The 17,908-nt window shown below is 37.9% G+C and overlaps 1 protein-coding gene and 1 pseudogene across 1 annotated transcript in view; one reads left to right on the forward strand and one right to left on the reverse strand.

Moving 5' to 3' along the window:
* Positions 1-17,908, forward strand: part of KYAT3 (kynurenine aminotransferase 3) — a 60,361-nt gene that overhangs the window by 15,144 nt on the left and 27,309 nt on the right. The window contains exons 3-8 of the mRNA XM_036756204.1: positions 420-478; positions 1,485-1,632; positions 3,927-4,076; positions 5,585-5,671; positions 6,699-6,824; positions 6,915-7,035. Of these exons, the coding sequence (XP_036612099.1) occupies positions 420-478; positions 1,485-1,632; positions 3,927-4,076; positions 5,585-5,671; positions 6,699-6,824; positions 6,915-7,035 (691 nt within the window). The remainder of the gene's footprint in view (positions 1-419; positions 479-1,484; positions 1,633-3,926; positions 4,077-5,584; positions 5,672-6,698; positions 6,825-6,914; positions 7,036-17,908) is intronic.
* Positions 9,819-10,298, reverse strand: LOC118847646 (annotated as a pseudogene).

Raw genomic sequence — 17,908 nt, forward strand, 5'->3', positions numbered from 1 at the left:
TTTTTTAAATAACCATGAACAAATATTTTCGTTGAAATGCTACAATATGTATATTTAAGTAGAATTCCGGGGACCACTCAAACAGACCTTTTAAGGATTAAGAGCTAAAAAACCCAGCCACAAACTTCTAGAGAGCCCTGGAGTAGATTATAAGGGCATGACAGATTGTACTGTGAATAGGAGCTAGGTCAGAGGTGTGGAAACTCTGGCCTTCTACATCCTTAAGTGTGGCCTTTTGACTGAATCCAAATTGCATGTTTCCCACCCCTGAGCTAAGTCTTTCTAAAAAACAAATTTGTTTCAGTTACCAGAATTTGTACCTAGTAATCATCTGGTGGTTATCTGATAAATACCTATTGGAAAAAGGAAATGTATTGATTTATTATAAAAGAACCCCATTGTGTGCTTGCATCTTTTAGAAAATGTGCAAGAAATTCAAAATTGCAAGACGAATTGAAGGACTTGATAGGAATGTGTGGTGAGTATCTAACAATCTACAAAATGTTACCATTTGCTTGCCATCTTTTTCAAGTCTTTTATCTTATTTGGAGTTTGTTAGGGGTGTGTATTCGTGTGTGCATGCGTGTGTGTGTATGTGTGTGTGTGTATTCTGTGGATAAAACCAATATCATCTTCTAACTTATGAAATATAAGAAGAGTAGAAAGAAACACTTCAGAAAGATTAAAAATATACTGTGTAAGAAGTCTGGCTTCAGCTTCCACAGCCTTAATGAGTTAAATAAAAAAAAAATCCACTAGCCAATATGACTTAAAATGTTATTTTTTTGTACTAAGGAGGTCATATCTGCCTGTTGAGTTAAAGGACATAAAGTGGACTCCAAGGGAATTCAAGAAGCACCCCCTCATTTTGTTGTCTTTTTTTTTTAACTTCAGGAAATTTTTATCTGTGAATGAACTCTAAAGTGTTTTGACTGCAGGCATAAACTTGAGCTCTCTTAGCCTGATAATATGTTGACCTTCCTATACATAGATGTCACTGTTGGCCCATCATCAGCATATACTTTGATTTGTTTTTTCTAGTCATAATACATTTGTGTATATCTAGCCACACTTATTAGCCAGCCTTTTTTGCAACCAAAGTTAAGAGTCAGTGGCACAATCCATCTATGGAGGCATCTTGCCCATAACCTTGCTTTTATGAGTTTATGCTATTACCAATTGAGCTAGTTATGGGTAGCTATAAGAAGAATTGGTCAGAAGAAAATAGAATTAGTGAAGTTTGGTACAGCTGTATACTTTGTGAGCAAATAAATGCTCCCTTCCAGTCTTTCTCTTCCTTTTCTCCCTCTTTTTCCCTTTCCTCTCTCTCCTCTCCTTTCTTCTGTTTCCTTCTCTTCTCTTGTCCTTTTGAATTATGACAGTCAGTTAAAACTTGTTTTTAGGTTTAATACTTAGAACATGAAGCACTGACTAAATTTAATAATTTTGACTATCACTAACACTTTCTTTATTTTCCATTGTAGGGTTGAATTTTTTAAGCTATCTTCTGCAGACCCTGCTATTGTGAATCTTGGCCAAGGCCAACCAGATATATCCCCTCCTGAACATATTAAAGAACAGTTAGCAGAGGTAGCAGCAATTGATTCAATGAATCAGTATACACGGGGCTTTGTAAGTATATAAAAATATTTTAAGCAAGCTCACATGTTGTATGATCATACAGTAGAAGTACATATAAAGAGAAGAATTTCATTGTAATGTTAGGGTCTAGGAACAAGGAACACAGTCCTCCCCTTTATAAAATGTCCATGTTATAGTAAGATATTCTGCTAAGTATGTGGGGCACTGAATTTGATGCACCATGAAATCAGAAAATTTATCCAGATATATAAAAATATATCCAGATACTTTTAACAGTTTTACTTTATTGTCAAAAGCTGGAGTTTTATAGTTCTTCAATTGTTTATTATCTTCTCTCTTTTATCATAGTGATAACTTGTTGGAAGGGTTGCAGGTGTCAGCCACTATTGCCCGTGTTTCTTTAGTGATGGACAGCTCAGGTGTATTGGAGATGTCCAACGGAAAGAATACTTGACCTGGGAGGGAGATCACCTGGGACCAGGCTCAGGTTCCGCTCTTAGCTATCCTTATGAGCTTTAGTTTCTTTATCTCTGAAGCGGGAGTAATAATCCTTATGTCGCCTGCACTGCCATTAGGGAAGAGCCTTCTAAACCTAATGTCTGTTTCAATGTGAGTGTTCAGTGGCCAGTCAGAGCGCAGGAGATCCAAGTTCAAATTCCACCTCAGACACATACTGTTGTTGTTTAGTCTTTCAGTTGTGTCTGAGTCTTCATGACCCCATGGATCACACCACACCAATACTATCCATAGGGTTTTATTGGCAAAGATACTGGAGTGGTTTGCCATTTCCTTCTCCAGTGGACTCAAGCAAAGAGAGGTTAAATGACTTGCCTAGGGTCACACAACTAGTAAATATCTGATGCCAGTTTTGAACTCAGGTCTTCCTGACTCCAGGCCCAGCACTCTATCCACTGAGTCACCTAGCTGCATCCCAGGCATACACTACTGGGGCCATGATGGAAGAGTTATTTAACCTCTCGGAAACTCAGTTTTATCATCCACAAAATAAGGATAAAGATCATTGCACTAAATATCTTATAGCCAGAGACTAGACTGATATGTGTAATAATCATATTGGAGAAGTGGAAAAACTATTTCCCTTTTAAGGTAAAGATTGGCTTAAGAATAATATCCTCTGGTAGTAGCAACTTGATAAAAGCTAACTTTCTTTTTTTAAAATTCATTTTGAACTTAAATGTAAAAAGAAAAAAAAAGCATTTCCTTGCACACAGCATAACACAAAAAGAGGATTCAATATGAAACCATGAATCTCCATTTCCATTTACTTCTTTTTTGAAAAATTATATAATAAGTGCTATGCATACTTCTATTTATCAGCTCTTTCTCTGGAGGTGAATAGCATCTTCCTTCATAGGTCCTTTGTAGTTAATTTGAGTATTTGTAATACTCAGAATAACTTAGCCATTCACAGTTGTTCTTCAGATAATATTGCTCTTACTGTATACAGAATTCTCTTGGTTCTGCTTACTTCACTCTGCATCATTTCATGCAAGTCTTCCAGTGTTTTTCTAAAACCAACCAGCTCATCATTTCTTATAGCAGTGTAATATTCCATCACAATCACAGACCATAGTTTGTTTAGCCATTCCTCAGTTGATAGGCTTCCCCTCAATTTCTAGTTCTTTGTCACCACAAAGAAAATTGCTATAAATATTTTAGAACATACAGGTTCTTTTCCTTTTTCACTGCTCACCTTGGGAAACAGACCTAATAGTGGCATTGCTGGGCCAAAAGGTATGCACAGTTTTATACTCTTTGGGCATAATTCTGGATTGCTCTCCAAAATGGTTGGATCAGTTCACAGTTCTACCAACAGTGTATTAGTATCCCAATTTCTCCCCTCCAACATTTGTCATTTTCCCCTTCTATCATTTTAGCCAGTCTGATAGGCGTGAGATGATATCTCAAAGTTGTTTTAATTTGCATTTCCCTAATCAGTAATTTTTTCATATGACTATGTAGTTTTGATTTCTTCATCAAAAAAAGTTTCATAAAATTTGACCATTTATCAATTGTAGAATGACTTATATTCTTGTTGTAGAATGCCTTTGCAGGCTTATACAGTTTTAATGATAAAATAACTATAATGATAAAATAGCTACTGCTTCAGGAACTAGACGTAGGTACACAGAGATATAGTGTTTTAAATTATATATTTTAATGTTTTCATAATGTTTTTAAAAATATAAGTCATGTTGGCAGAAGTTCAAGCATTTAAATCGAAAGGAACAAAATGCTCATCTTTTGGAATTTAAATTTAAAGTAAAATTTAAGATTTCTTTTTTTTTTTTTGCTGTGGACAGGGTCATCCATCACTGGTGGAAGCTTTATCTTCTCTATACGGAAAGCTTTATGACAGACGAATTGACCCAAATCATGAAACAATAGTGACAGTGGGAGCATATGGATCTCTTTTTAATGCCATACAAGGATTAGTTAATGAAGAAGAAGAAGTAAGTTCACTGAAGTGTTTGTTATTACTACCTTCTTTATGGCTTTGGTATGTTTTACAGTTTATTTAAATGGAGGGGAAAATTATATAAAAATCTCCCTTCTTCTTGTATTCTACTACATTAAACCCCAGAAATTATACAAAACAGGTACATAACTTGGTCCTTTCTGATTGATTGATTGAATGAATGGTTAGTAACATAAGTAAGTTACTGCCTTCAGGGAGTTTACAATCAAGGTGAAATTATAGCAGCTTTTTTTGTAGTGTCAAAGAAATGGAAACTAAGGGATATCTATCAACTGGAGAATTATGGTCTAGGAATGCAATAAAATTTTAATGTGGCATAAAAAATGACGAAAGGGGTTGTTTTGAAGAAACCTGGGAAGACTTGTATGAAATGATGAAGAGCGAAGTGAGCAAAACCAAGACAACAGTTTACGTGATAGCAATATTGTAAAGAAAAACAAATCAAAAAGTTTGGGAAAGCAGTAAAGAACAAGTGTAAATAATGAGATGATGAAACGGAGACCATTGACCCAGTATCTATAACCCAATGCATTTTAAGCATGTGCAAGGCTCCAGGATTAGATCTGGCCTTTGTGACCCCAGAATCCCATGGTGCAGAGAAGCAGAAGAGTCCTGGTCCACAGGTTGCATCTGGAATGCTTCTCCACTGCCCCATCAACTCATTTTCTCCCTAGAAATCACATTCCCTCTTTCATAGTCACATTCCAACCACAAATCCCATTCCACCAAGTCTGTGATTCTTATGATATCATCTGTATTAGGATCTCTAGTTCCATACTTTGTGCATTTTTATGTAGACATCTGAGTTTGTTTCCTTGATTTAATGGTCCTTGCAACTGATACTCATTCTTCTTTCTATGTCTCTTCCTCCATGTGATCCACATCCGTGGAGTCAAACTCAAACAGATACTGACAGATTACATGCTGATTTAGAAAACTGCAAATTAACACTATCCACGCTGCACTTCTGGCCTGCTGTGAACTGGACACCTCTGCTACATTGCAGCCAAACAGCCTTTTTTTTTTTAAGAACTACATGCTATGGTGACCTCTCCACCCCTACTCCCACCCCCAATCCTTCCTCTTCAGAATATAAGCTTGGTGAATACAGGGAATGTTCCCTCTTTGTTCTCTAGCACAATGGCTTGTGCATTGTTGGTACTCAGTGACTAATAAATGCTTGCTCTATTGGACTGCACAAGGACATGAGTGAATAGTCACTGGCCTCCAAGAGCTTACTTTGCACGAGTGGCCTACAACATGTATGTGCTGACATGCAGGATTATTGGAAAAGAAGACAACCTCATGGAGGAACCAGCACCTGGCATGGGCCTAGAAGGACGAGACCTGCAGGGAATGTGTTCCTTCTATGAGAGTGATGGGCATAGATTAAGGGGAAGGCAGGCAAGGAGGAGATCCACAATGCCTGGAGGGACTGGCCCAGAGGGCTGCTATAACACCTAACTGTGTGGCCCTTTTCAGGTGATCATCGTGGAACCGTTCTTTGACTGCTATGATCCCATGATCAAGATGGCAGGAGCAATTCCTGTCTATATCCCCTTACGTTTTGTGAGTATGCTGACTAGGAGGCTATGAAAAGCCTGGGAATCCTTCAGCGGGGGTCCAAAACACTGCTCCAAAGGATTCACTGGCTATTCTGGACAATGATAGCGTGAAAATGGTATTTCTGAATTTGTCAATGTCTCCTAATTAATTATTGAATCTTTTTCATTAATTGTCAACAACTGCTCCAGAAAGCAACAATAGTAGCTCACATTTAAGAAACACTTTGTAGTTTATAAAGATCTTTTCTCCCAATAACTTTGTGACCCTTTAAGAAGGCATGATTTTTAAAAAATTTCCACCCAGCTAACTAATACATTAAGGCAAAGGACAAAATCAGTTGTTAGAAACATACTTACACTGTCTAGTAATAAACAATAGTCATTGGAAGGTCAAGAAGGTTTTAATTATATCTTACATTTATTCCTCCTGAATAAATGGTTACATGCCCTGAAGAGAGTACAGGAGAAAGTACAAGGGATTCAGACAAATGCCAGTCCTTTTATTGGCTATTAATTGGAATCTCCCGCCTGGCTCTTCATTGGCCAGATGCAACCCCCTGAACTGCCCACATCATGCCTCCTTCAAACAGCTCCTTAAGCATGCATACCAGCTGCTAACCTTTAACCTGATCAGAAGCCTGGTCTCTGCTCTAAAGCTGGGGGAGGGAGGGAGATACTTTCAACTCAGTGGAAACAAAACTGCTTGCACCATTTTTCACATCAGTTATCTCAGAATTGGAACTAAAAGGTGCCCATTAGCCTAGCTCAGGTGGATTCTCTGCAGGGGCATATATTCTAATGCAGGCATGTGGGATATCTACAAACTGATCTCCCCTCCATGTATGCATCTAGCCCTCTAGGAAACTCAAGCAGGACAGAGCCTAATATTTTCTATTTTCCTTGTTCATTTTTGAGAATTTTTTTGCCTTACCTTTCTGTAACTCTTCATTTATTGTTTTTATTTGCTCATTGACAATAATTACTTATTTAAAGTTAAATCACATCTTCATTTTTCATTCTTCATATCCTAGCAACCTACCGAGGGAAATGAATGGTCCAGTGCCTCATGGATATTAGATCTTGAAGAACTGGAAAGTAAATTTAGTTCAAAAACCAAACTTCTTATAATAAATACTCCACACAATCCCACTGGCAAGGTAAGTCTTTCTCCTTTGCCCCAGTTACTAAAATTTATAGTCTTCATATGTATTGAGTAACAAATTCTTTTGTATATTTTTGTATTTCAGATATTTTCCAAAAAAGAGCTTCAAGGAATTGCTGATCTTTGTATTAAACATGATATCATTTGCATCAGTGATGAGGTTTATGAATGGCTGGTGTATACTGGACACAAACATATTAAAATAGGTATTAATTATTATTGTTAGAAGCATACTTACATTGTCTAGGAATAAACAATACTTGTTGGGAAGCCAGGAACATTTTAATTATAGTTTACATTTATTCCTCTTGAATAAATGGGTACATCCCCTGAGCAGAGTACAGGAGGAAGTACAAAGGACTCAGATGGATGTCAGTCCTTTTATCGACCCCCACATCGAATCTCCCACCAGGCTCCTCATTAGCCAGATGCAAACCCCTGACTGTCTGTATCATGCCCTCCTCCAATGGCTCATTTAAATATGCCTCTAACCTTTCACCTGACCCATCAGAGACCTGATTTCTGCTAAAGCTGGGAGAGGTGGGGAAGGGGAGGAAGAGGAATACTTTTAACTCTGTGAAAACAAAACTGCTCCCCCATTTCTTACAATTTTCCCCTCTTCTTTTATTCAAATTTTTGTTTCCCCATCTTTAGTATTCCTTTACTCTTTATCATCTGAATTCTTCCCCTTCACCATCACCCCTTTAAGTAAATATGGGAAGGGGTAAAGATTGATCGCCGCATCGACAAATCAAAGGGGACAGTCCCTTTTGTAAATATGGATACAGAGACCCAAAAGAAAACAACAATGCAATTATCCCTTTAAGATTCAAAAGTCTCTTCCCATACAGCTGTCTGGCAGGGAACATCATCAATGAAGTCCTCTGGTCCTTGGTATTTGTTCCAGGCATCTCCAGCACAGCACCTCAGCATCTTCTCCTTCTTGTAGGAACCAGCTTTCTTTCCATTCTCCTACAAAAGTGATGTTAGCATAATTTTAAGTTACCATTTCTAATCCTTCTACCCTGATCATTTTTACAAATTCAAAATTGGAAGCTTGACCAGTTGTCATGTTTAAGAAATTCACATCAGAACCCAGTTTCTTATACTTTAACCCATTACTAATTTCCTCACCAGAAGGATGACATTTCACTAAGGAATTAACAACAGGCTCCAGTACATACATAAATACATCAAATAATCAATTTTTAACACAGTACATATAATATCATAAACTTTTAGCCATGCCATGTTTCTTTCATGGTGTTTACAAAATAAACCACAAGCCATTGTTCTTTTAACATTACTAATTGTAACAAAACTTTAGACAAGCTTGATATCAACCAAAGTAATATTCTCACAAGCCCTTGACCTAATTGTCTCCATACAATTGCCAAGAATTAAAGGACCCTAACTTATAAAAGACCCTATACAAGGCCCTTATAAACTACCCTAACTTATACAGGACCACACACAAGAACACTAGTCACAGTCCTATAGTAACCTAAGATGTTCCTTAATCAATTATTTTAATACATACAAATGTATGTATTAAACAGTACAGTAACAATACTGTACTTATAAAACCTTCTGATTATATAAATTTGCCACCAAGAGATTAGGGACTTATAGTAAGAGGACGATGTTTCCCCAGCTTCCTGTCAACTACAGGCAGAAGTTATGTCAAACTGCAAGCTGCATTGAGCCAGGCTTAAAGTCTGCCAGGTTTCAGTTAAGGGATCAGATCAAGAGAGTCCCACCTCAGCACATGCACAGTTGCCCTTTTAACTTTATCATGAAATAATACCTGCAGTTCATAACTGGCACCATGGATCAGTGGCTCAGACAGCCTTCCTTGATATTCACACCTGGAGTTAGACTCAGAAAAACAGTCAGTTAACAGTCCCATTAAGTCTTTGAATAGCAAGTTCCAATAATCAATTTACCATATGACTATAATCTTACATCGTTTAAGGAACATCCTTAAAGTGATCCTTAAGTAGCTCACATGCATTTCCTCCCTTATTCATAAAATCTTCCCATTAAGATCATAAGTTATTGCTCTAACACATTTGCATCAGTTTCCCAGGCTTTTCTATTCTCCCCTATGCCTGATCTGAAAGAATGAGATATTCTTCAAGAATTGAACCAAAGAAATATGATAGGTTCAAACATTAACTTTGTCTTACATTTTAGACCATGGAATGAATTCAAATCCAAACAGCCACATTTAACTTTTCCCACCAATGCAAAAGTATTCTACAACTTATCTCTCTTTAAGAGACTTACACATTGAAATTCTTTTCCCCAAACTGGAATGTCTCTGACTTAATTACAGTAATTAATCACACCTTTTGTATTACTACCCAATTGCTCTTACATCACCTTAAAACATTTAAGGACCTTATTCCAAATAGATACAAAGTAACTTTAAATCCCAGTCTTAGTCTATGGGATTATGATTCAACATTGCATTTGTATCTTTATTTCACAAACTTCTTTTTCCCTTTGTCCAATTATTCCCATTAATATTTAGAAAGAATGTTATCTTTCATATGACTATACAAGAGTACCAATTTACCCAATCATTTGATTAAAAACAGCAAGATTTCACATTTTCCATTTCTCCCCATAAAACCTTCTAGGTCTGTAGGTATCACAACTTCATTTCACAATAGTAACAGATTCTGGCAGATACCTTTCCTTTTATCACTAACTATTTATTTTTGACTACAGAGACCTGCCGTAAAAAAAGGCAGCATCATATCATCTCCCCCAGAGGGCGGGTTCTTTTACATCAGATGGCAAGTTTCACCAATAAAAAGTACCAAGACCCACATCTCAAACTCTAATCTTATCCTAAAAACCCATCACTTTCTGCTTACTTTAATAAGCTAGGTGTGGAGATCCACAGGCTTCTAATCCCTGCTGTTCTCTTTCTTTTATTTTTTATAATCCAAGATTTTGTTATTGTTTTTTTAGCAGTCATTTATGCCATGAATTCATAGGAGATTGGTTCCAGCAGCTCAGGCTCCTTGCCATTGGTTCTCACAAAGTGTGCTTTTCTGGGTGGAGCAGGCTGGTGTTTCAGTTGACCCCAAGTGCCTTTTTCTTTGGCTTCCTTCTTCTTCCAATCATTTTCCTTTCCACGCTTCAGGAAGCTATCTCTGCTTTTGGAATGCTTAATATGCTCAATACGCACACAAATTCTCGTGGCTAGAATCTTGCCCTTAACCTGTTTGTTTGCAACAATGCCTACAGCATGTCGAGTAACATTATAGACTCGTCCAGTCTTGCCGTGGTAACATTTGTGGGGCATTCCTTGCTCAACTGTGCCCATACCCTTGATATCTACAATATCACCTTTCTTGCATATTCGCATATACGTAGCCAAAGGGACAACACCATGTTTTCAAAAGGGCCTAGAAAACATGTAGCGTGCCCTTCTTTTTCCTTTTGTGTTAGTCATTTTGGCAACTCACTCAAATGCTCTTTCCGATCTTCCCCGGAAAGGAAATAACACACCCCGAAGCAAGAGCCACACGAGCCCCGTGCACCTGGAATCTGTTCTCTTTCTTTTAGTAAAACTTAAATCCCAGTAACTTCTGCCCCTCCCGCTTCCTTCCCTTCTACCAGTGGGGATAGATAGCACTCTCTCTTCTTATCTAGACCAAAGGAGAGGAGAGGAAGTGAGGGAAGAGACTGGCTTTTCAAAGCAGTCCTAACTCTTTTTAACTTTAACTCCTTTAGAATTTCCTGTCCCTTCCTTATCTTCTATCCCAGGTCCCATCCAGGGACTCATAAAATTCAAGACTTCACACAGGGTTGATAAGAATTAGGCCAAGAATCCTCGTTTTAGTTATACTTCCTCACACTGTCTCAATATAACAACTATGTAGGGACAGGAGGGGCTTGGGTAACTCCCATTTGTCCCCAAACCTCCTTAACTGCCTTAAACAAAAGAGGTTCCTGACTTTGATCTCACTGCTGAATAGATACACACCTTTGTTTCCCAAGCTTGTTTACCCCTTTCTAGTTATAGTCTGTCTGGGAGAGAGAGATAATTCAGCAATCAAATCTTTTACATATTTAAACACGAGTTTTAATCCTTGCTTAGGCCATGGAATAGCTACAAATTCAGATCAAGACAGCAAAGTCTCTTGTGCTTTAAAGCTCATTACATTAATTTAGTAATAAATTATCTTGAAAATTTATCTCAATATTAAGAGAAATAGTCACTGAACTTTCATGAAGAAAATCAGTTGGACAGCTCTAAAATGACATGTGTCTCTTTCCTCCTTAAAGCAAAAATAAACCTTTAAACATTGGGATTCATTTACAAATACTCACAGTGCCATCACAAATTAGTCCGTAAATCTCCAAATTAACATACATTAATGTATCTTTAGATGATACAGGCTTGAAAATCACACCCCTATATTTTTCCAAGGATTCTCATTTGCTCAGTAGGAATTCTACAACACCTAAACCTTTTGCACAGAGACAGAGTTTGGAGTCTATCCTATCATTTATATATATATAAATATATATATATATATATATATATATATATATATATATATATTGCACAATTCCTAGCCTAACATCTAGATTATAAGAAAAATTGCTTTTTCATAAATTCCCAAAGTATTATAACAACTAAATTCCTTGTTATTATAGAATTTCTAGATATCATAAAGTTCTCCAATTTTCTATTCACAAAACCTCTTGTACATAAAAATTACAAAAGATCTCGCAAGTCTTAGTTAACAATCTCACAAATGCTATTAAGTGATAGCAAAACAATTTTAACTGAACAATAACAGCTTTTTAACCCGTTCATCTTTTTTTCACAATTCTTAACATTTAAACCACACAAACGCAATAATGTCTTGAACATTTTTATGTATTTAAAACTCGAAGCTACCCATCAAATTAGGCGAATGCATTAAGTCTCCTTACACAGGAAGTCACTCATCTCATTACCCACACGTGGAAATTAGAAGTAATATTACTTGTCCATAACCAAATATAACAGTTTCAAACTATCACATTTTTATCACACCATTTTTTAAAAATTTATTTAATATATTTAGTTTTCAGCATTGATTTTCACAAGAGTTTCAATTACAAATTTTCTCCCCATTTCTACCCTCCCCCCCACTCCAAGATGACGTATATTCTGGTTGCCCTGTTCCCCAGTCAACCCTCCCTTCTGTCACCCCACTCCCCTCCCATCCCCTTTTCCCTTCCTTTCTTGTAGGGCAAGATAAATTTCTACGCCCCATTGCCTGTGTATCTTATTTTCTAGTTGCATGCAAAAAATTTTTTTTGTTTTTGAACATCTGTTTTTAAAACTTTGAGTTCCAAATTCTCTCCCCTCTTCCCTTCCACCCACCCTCCCTAAGAAGTCGAGCACTTCAACCTAGGCCACTCATGTATCATTATGTACAACCCTTCCACAATACTCATGTTGTGAAAGACTATGTTTTGCTCCTTCCTAACCTATCCCCCTTTATTGAATTTTCTCCCTTGACCTTGTCCCCTTTTGAAAGTGTTTGTTTTTGATTACCTCCACCCCCGTCTGCCCTCCCTTCTATTATCCCCCCTTTTTTATCTTCTTCCTTCTTCTGTCCTGTGGGGTAAGATACCCAATTGAGTATGTATGGTATTCCCTCCTCAGGTCAAATCTGATGAGAGCAAGATTCACTCATTCCCCCCTCACCTGTCTTCTCTTCTCTTCCTACAGAACTGCTTTTTCTTGCCACTTTTATGGGAAATAATTTACCCCATTCTATCTCTCCCTATCTCCCTCTCTCAATATATTCCTCTCTCATCCCTTAATTTGATTTTATTTCTTTTAGATATCATCCCTTCATCTTCAACTCACCCTGTGCCTGCTCTCTCTCTCTCTCTCTCTCTCTCTCTATATATATATATATATATATATATATATATATATATATACACATTCACATATATATATGTATATATATAAACATATACATATATATGCATATTCCCTTCAGTTACCCTAATACTGAGGTCTCATGAATCATACACATCATCTTTCCATGTAGGAATGTAAACAAAACAGTTCAACTTTAGTAAGTCCCTTGCAATTTCTTTTTCTTGTTCTTTTTCTTGATTACCTTTTCATGCTTCTCTTGATTCTTGTGTTTGAAAGTCAAATTTTCTATTCAGCTCTGGTCTTTTCACTGAGAAAGCTTGAAAGTCCTCTATTTTATTGAAAATCCATATTTTGCCTTGGAGCATGACACTCAGTTTTGCTGGGTAGGTGATTCTTGGTTTTAATCCTAGCTCCATTAACCTCCGGAATATCATATTCCAAGTGCTTCGATCTCTTAATGTAGAAGCTGCCAGATCTTGGATTATTCTGATTGTGTTTCCACAATACTCAAATTGTTTCTTTCTGGCTGCTTGCAATATTTTCTCCTTGATCTGGGAGGTCTGGAATTTGGCAACAATATTCCTAGGAGATTTCTTTTGGGGATCTATTTGAGAAGGCGATCTGCGGATTCTTTCAATTTCTATATTGCCCTATGGCTCTAGAATATTGGGGCAGTTTTCCTTGATAATTTCTTGAAAGATGATATCTAGGCTCTTTTTTTTGATCATGGCTTTCAGGTAGTCCAATAATTTTTAAATTATCTCTCCTGGATCTATTTTCCAGGTCAGTGGTTTTTCCAAGGATATTTCACATTGTCTTCCATTTTTTCATTCCTTTGGTTCTGTTTTATAATATCCTGATTTCTCATCAAGTCACTAGCTTCACTTGCTCCAATCTAATTTTTAAAGTATTTTCTTCAGTGGTCTTTTGGACCTCCTTTTCCATTTGTCTAATTCTGCCTTTCAAGGCATTCTTCTCCTCATTGGCTTTTTGGAGCTCTTTTGCCATTTGAGTTAGTCTATTTTTTAAGGTGTTGTTTTCTTCAGTATATTTTTCCATATTTTTTGGGGTCTCCTTTAGCAAGTCATTGACTTGTTTTTCATGGTTTTCTTGCATCCTTCTCATTTCTCTTCCCAATTTTTCCTCTACTTCTCTAACTTGCTTTTCCAAATCCTTTTTGAGCTCTTCCATGGCCTGGGACCAATTCATGTTTTTCTTGGAGACTTTTGTTGTAGGCTCTTTGACTTTGTTGACTTCTGTCTGTATGTTTTGGTCTTCTTTGTCACGAAAGAAAGAATCCAAAGTCTGAGACTGAATCTGGGTGCGTTATCGCTGCCTGGCCATATTCCCAGCCAACTAACTTGACCCTTGAGTTTTTCAGCGGGGTATGGCTGCTTGTAGAGTTAAGAGAACTATGTTCCACACTTGGGGGGATGCGCCAGCTCTGCCACACCAACACTCCTCCTTCCCCAAGAACCCCCAACCCGGACTGGACTTAGATCTTCAGCAGACTCTTCACTCCTGCTCTGATCTGCCACTTAATTCCTCCCACCAGGGGGGCCTGGGGCCAGAAGCAACTGCAGCTGTAGCTGCCCCACCTCTGCTACCCCCGGGGCGGTAGCCAAACTTGGAACTCCTTCCACTCCCGCAGCTTTTCCCACTAACCTTCTCTGTTGTCTTTGGTGTTTGTGGGTTGAGAAGTCTGGTAACTGCTGCAGCTCACTGATTCAGAGCGCTAGGGCCCGCTCCACCCGGCTCCTGGTCTGGTTGGTCCCCGCCGCTCACGCTGGGCTCTGCTCCACTCTGCTGTGCTCTGCTTCCAGCTCCATGCGAGATAGACCTCACCCAGAGACCATCCAGGCTGTCCTGGGCTAGAGCCCTGCTTCCCTCTGCTGTTTTGTGGGTTCTGTAGTTCTAGAATTGGTTCAGAGCCATTTTTATAGGTTTTTGGAGGGACTCAGTGGGGAGCTCATGCTAGTCCCTGTTTTCCAGCTGCCATCTTGGCTCTGCCCCCTATCACACCATTTTTAAAAGATCAATTCATATATATAACAAAATTTAGACCTCACAAGGGTCTCTCAAATTTTACAGCCTAAGAGAACTCTAAAAATACAATTTAGAAATAAGATGACTTCAATTACATTTTCAGATTATCACATACAGGAATTATTGATCCTATTACTTCTGGTATTTATATATTCCCTTAAATACATTTTATTTAGCTGTACATTCCCAGCACTGAACAGCTCTTCTTCTGAGCCAGCCACTGCCTCTGGCCCAGGTATTAAGAATATTTGCCTAGCCATGAGTGAATTTAGAGAAAAAAAGATTTTTATTTCATATCATTACTTGCTTTTATAAATCATCCAGATTTGAAGTTCCTGCCCTGATCCTCACTGATCAGCTTTCACCAAACCTCACCTGAGGCATTCCAATTCCTTACTCATAAAAGTCAGAGATTTTACAAAAATATTTGAATTAGATTAGATTAGCCAAAATAAAATGCCTAAGAAATTTGAGGGAGGTGTGGTCACTTCCCTTCCAAGCAAAAAAAAAAAAAAAGGCTTTGGACTCTAAAAAGTCCTCTAGTCCTCTAAAGAAAGATGAGGAGGGAGTGGCTGTTCCCCCACCCCTCTCATCTTCATACACACCAACTCTTTATACCAAGCTAAAATATTTTTAGTTTCCCCTCCATCTTCCTGCCTCAGCATGGAGGGGAAGATCCCTTTCAGTTGCTAAAGACAATTGACAAAGGTGAGTTGAAGAGGAGCACCGGATTATCAATAGTTCAGATCTCATCCCTAGGTGAATTACATTTGGGCCTGGCAGTCTCTTTTGAGAACAAAGGAGCCTGCCTTTTAGATATGCTAATTTTCAGGAGGTTATCCCTAGTCACTAGTGTAATTTTATATAATCTCCGTGAAAACAAAACTCAAATCATACCTTACATAAGCAAAGCTTATTTTATAATTACACAAAGCAATATCTTTGCTATAATCAATATCCAGATTCAATAAGACCTTTCATTATTAACTAATCAGCCTTATTTTCCAATCAGGCTACAGGCTCCTTTCAGTCCCAGCTCCTGATTGACTCACCTACAGTCTTCCAATGTGGAGGGTGAGGGAGGGGGTGGCTAAGAGCACATGGACCCAAAACCACTCGACTTAGCTCTAGTTTCACAGCCACTCCTTACCTCCAGTTTCTATCTCTCTTTCTTTCCCAATCTTTACTGAAACATTTTACCCTCTATATTCTCACTCCAATTTCAATCTCTTTCTTAATCTTGACTCAAACTACCTCAAATATTTCAAGTAAATTATATATATACATGTTTGTATGATGCTCACCAAGCTTCTTTTCCAGCTGAAAACAAAGTTTAATGACTGACAATTTGCATACTAAAGGAGCCCACTTCAGTCTCTCAACCTGTTTTCTTTCTCCACAGCCTTCCAGGCTTTCTTTTGCTAATTACTTCCTTTTTAACCTCTCAGTTCCCAGAGTTAATAATTTCTACAGGAACATAGAACATAAACTTTTCTTAACACACAGGCAAGACATTAGACAAGACATTTCACAAGAACAATTTAGAATTAGAATTCAGACCCATCCCAAGCATTAAATTAAAAATAGCACATTTCATGCTTCACATCTCACCTCCCAGCTAAACCTCCTTTCTGTGAAGCAGTGAAAGGTTTTGAAATGCAAATCAATCTACCTCTCTCTGAGAGAGAATTTTTACCATCTACCTACCAAACTTCCAAATCCCTTTCCCTGGGTCAACCCACCAGTGCTTTTCTTCAAAGCACTAGGAGAAATCCATTTTCCTGACCTAGGTCAAATATTTTTAGAGCTCTTTTCCCCATTCCAAGCAAATCTAATTTCTCAACTTGGAGTGAATCCAGACATGACAAAGCAGGACTCCCCCACCTTGTTCAGGCACCTGACTTATGTTGTCTATGGCCATTTTCCTTCACTTTTCCCCCTTTACTCACATTTCTGGGTTCCCAAGGATTCCAGAAGAATACTCCCAGGAAATTAGCAGTCTGAAGAAGGAAATTTTCACCCACAGATACTAGGGCCCACTGTAAAACATGGGGGCGCTACCCATTCTCTGTGTGAAATATCTCTTTCTTCTGATGCTACATGGATCCTGCGATGAGCCCTCAACTGTTAGAAACATACATTGTCTAGGATTAAACAATATTTGTTGGGAAGCCAGGAACATTTTAATTATAGTTTACATTTATTCCTCCTGAATAAATGGGTACATCCCCTGAACAGAGTACAGGAGGAAGTACAAAGGACTCAGGTGGATATCAATCCGTTTATCGACCCCCACATCAAATCTCCAGCCAGGCTCTTCATTGGCCAGATGCAAACCCCTGACTGCCTATGTCATGCCCTCCTCAAATGGCTCATTTAAGCATGTATTTAACCTTTCACCTGACCCACCAGAGGCCTGATTTCTGCTAAAGCTGGGAGAGGTGGGGAAGGGGAGGAAGAGGAATACTTTTAACTCTGTGGAAACAAAACCTCCCGTTGCTTACATTATGTAGATCCATAATCTCAAAGTAAGTATGGGCTTATGTGGAACAACCAACTAACCTGTTTCTTAGACCCAGATATCTGTTGTTTGCCATGGGCACCTAAAAGTATAAGAGAGTGACAATAGGTAAAGTAAATACTTTTTTATCAATTCAATAATCACAACAATTATTTATCTTAGCATGTACATTAGAGGGCCAGCATGGTGGAGTGGAGAGAGAGCTAATCTTGTAGTCTGGAAGGCCTGGGTTCTAGTCCCAGTTCTTACACATTCCTGACTGTGGGATCCTGGGAAAGTTACTTAAACTTGCAGTGCCTAGGTACCTTTCTTTGACTATAAATTGCAGAATGTTTTCTGGTAGAGGGAGTTTCTTCACTCAATACCAATGACATCACACATTTTTTTTTTAAAAAGACTCACAATATATTTTCATCATTATAAGAATGCGCAATATTCATACAGTTTCTGAAATATGAAGTTCTCAGTCTTTTTGTTCTTGTTTCTGAAATAAAGCATTTTGAAGATATGTTTAAATTCACCTTCATTATTAACTCATCCTCATATTATTTAAGTGAACAATTAGGTGAGTGAATATATGTATGTATATACGCATACATAT

This window comes from Trichosurus vulpecula, chromosome 4, assembly GCF_011100635.1.
Source record: "Trichosurus vulpecula isolate mTriVul1 chromosome 4, mTriVul1.pri, whole genome shotgun sequence".
Taxonomy (NCBI): domain Eukaryota; kingdom Metazoa; phylum Chordata; class Mammalia; order Diprotodontia; family Phalangeridae; genus Trichosurus; species Trichosurus vulpecula.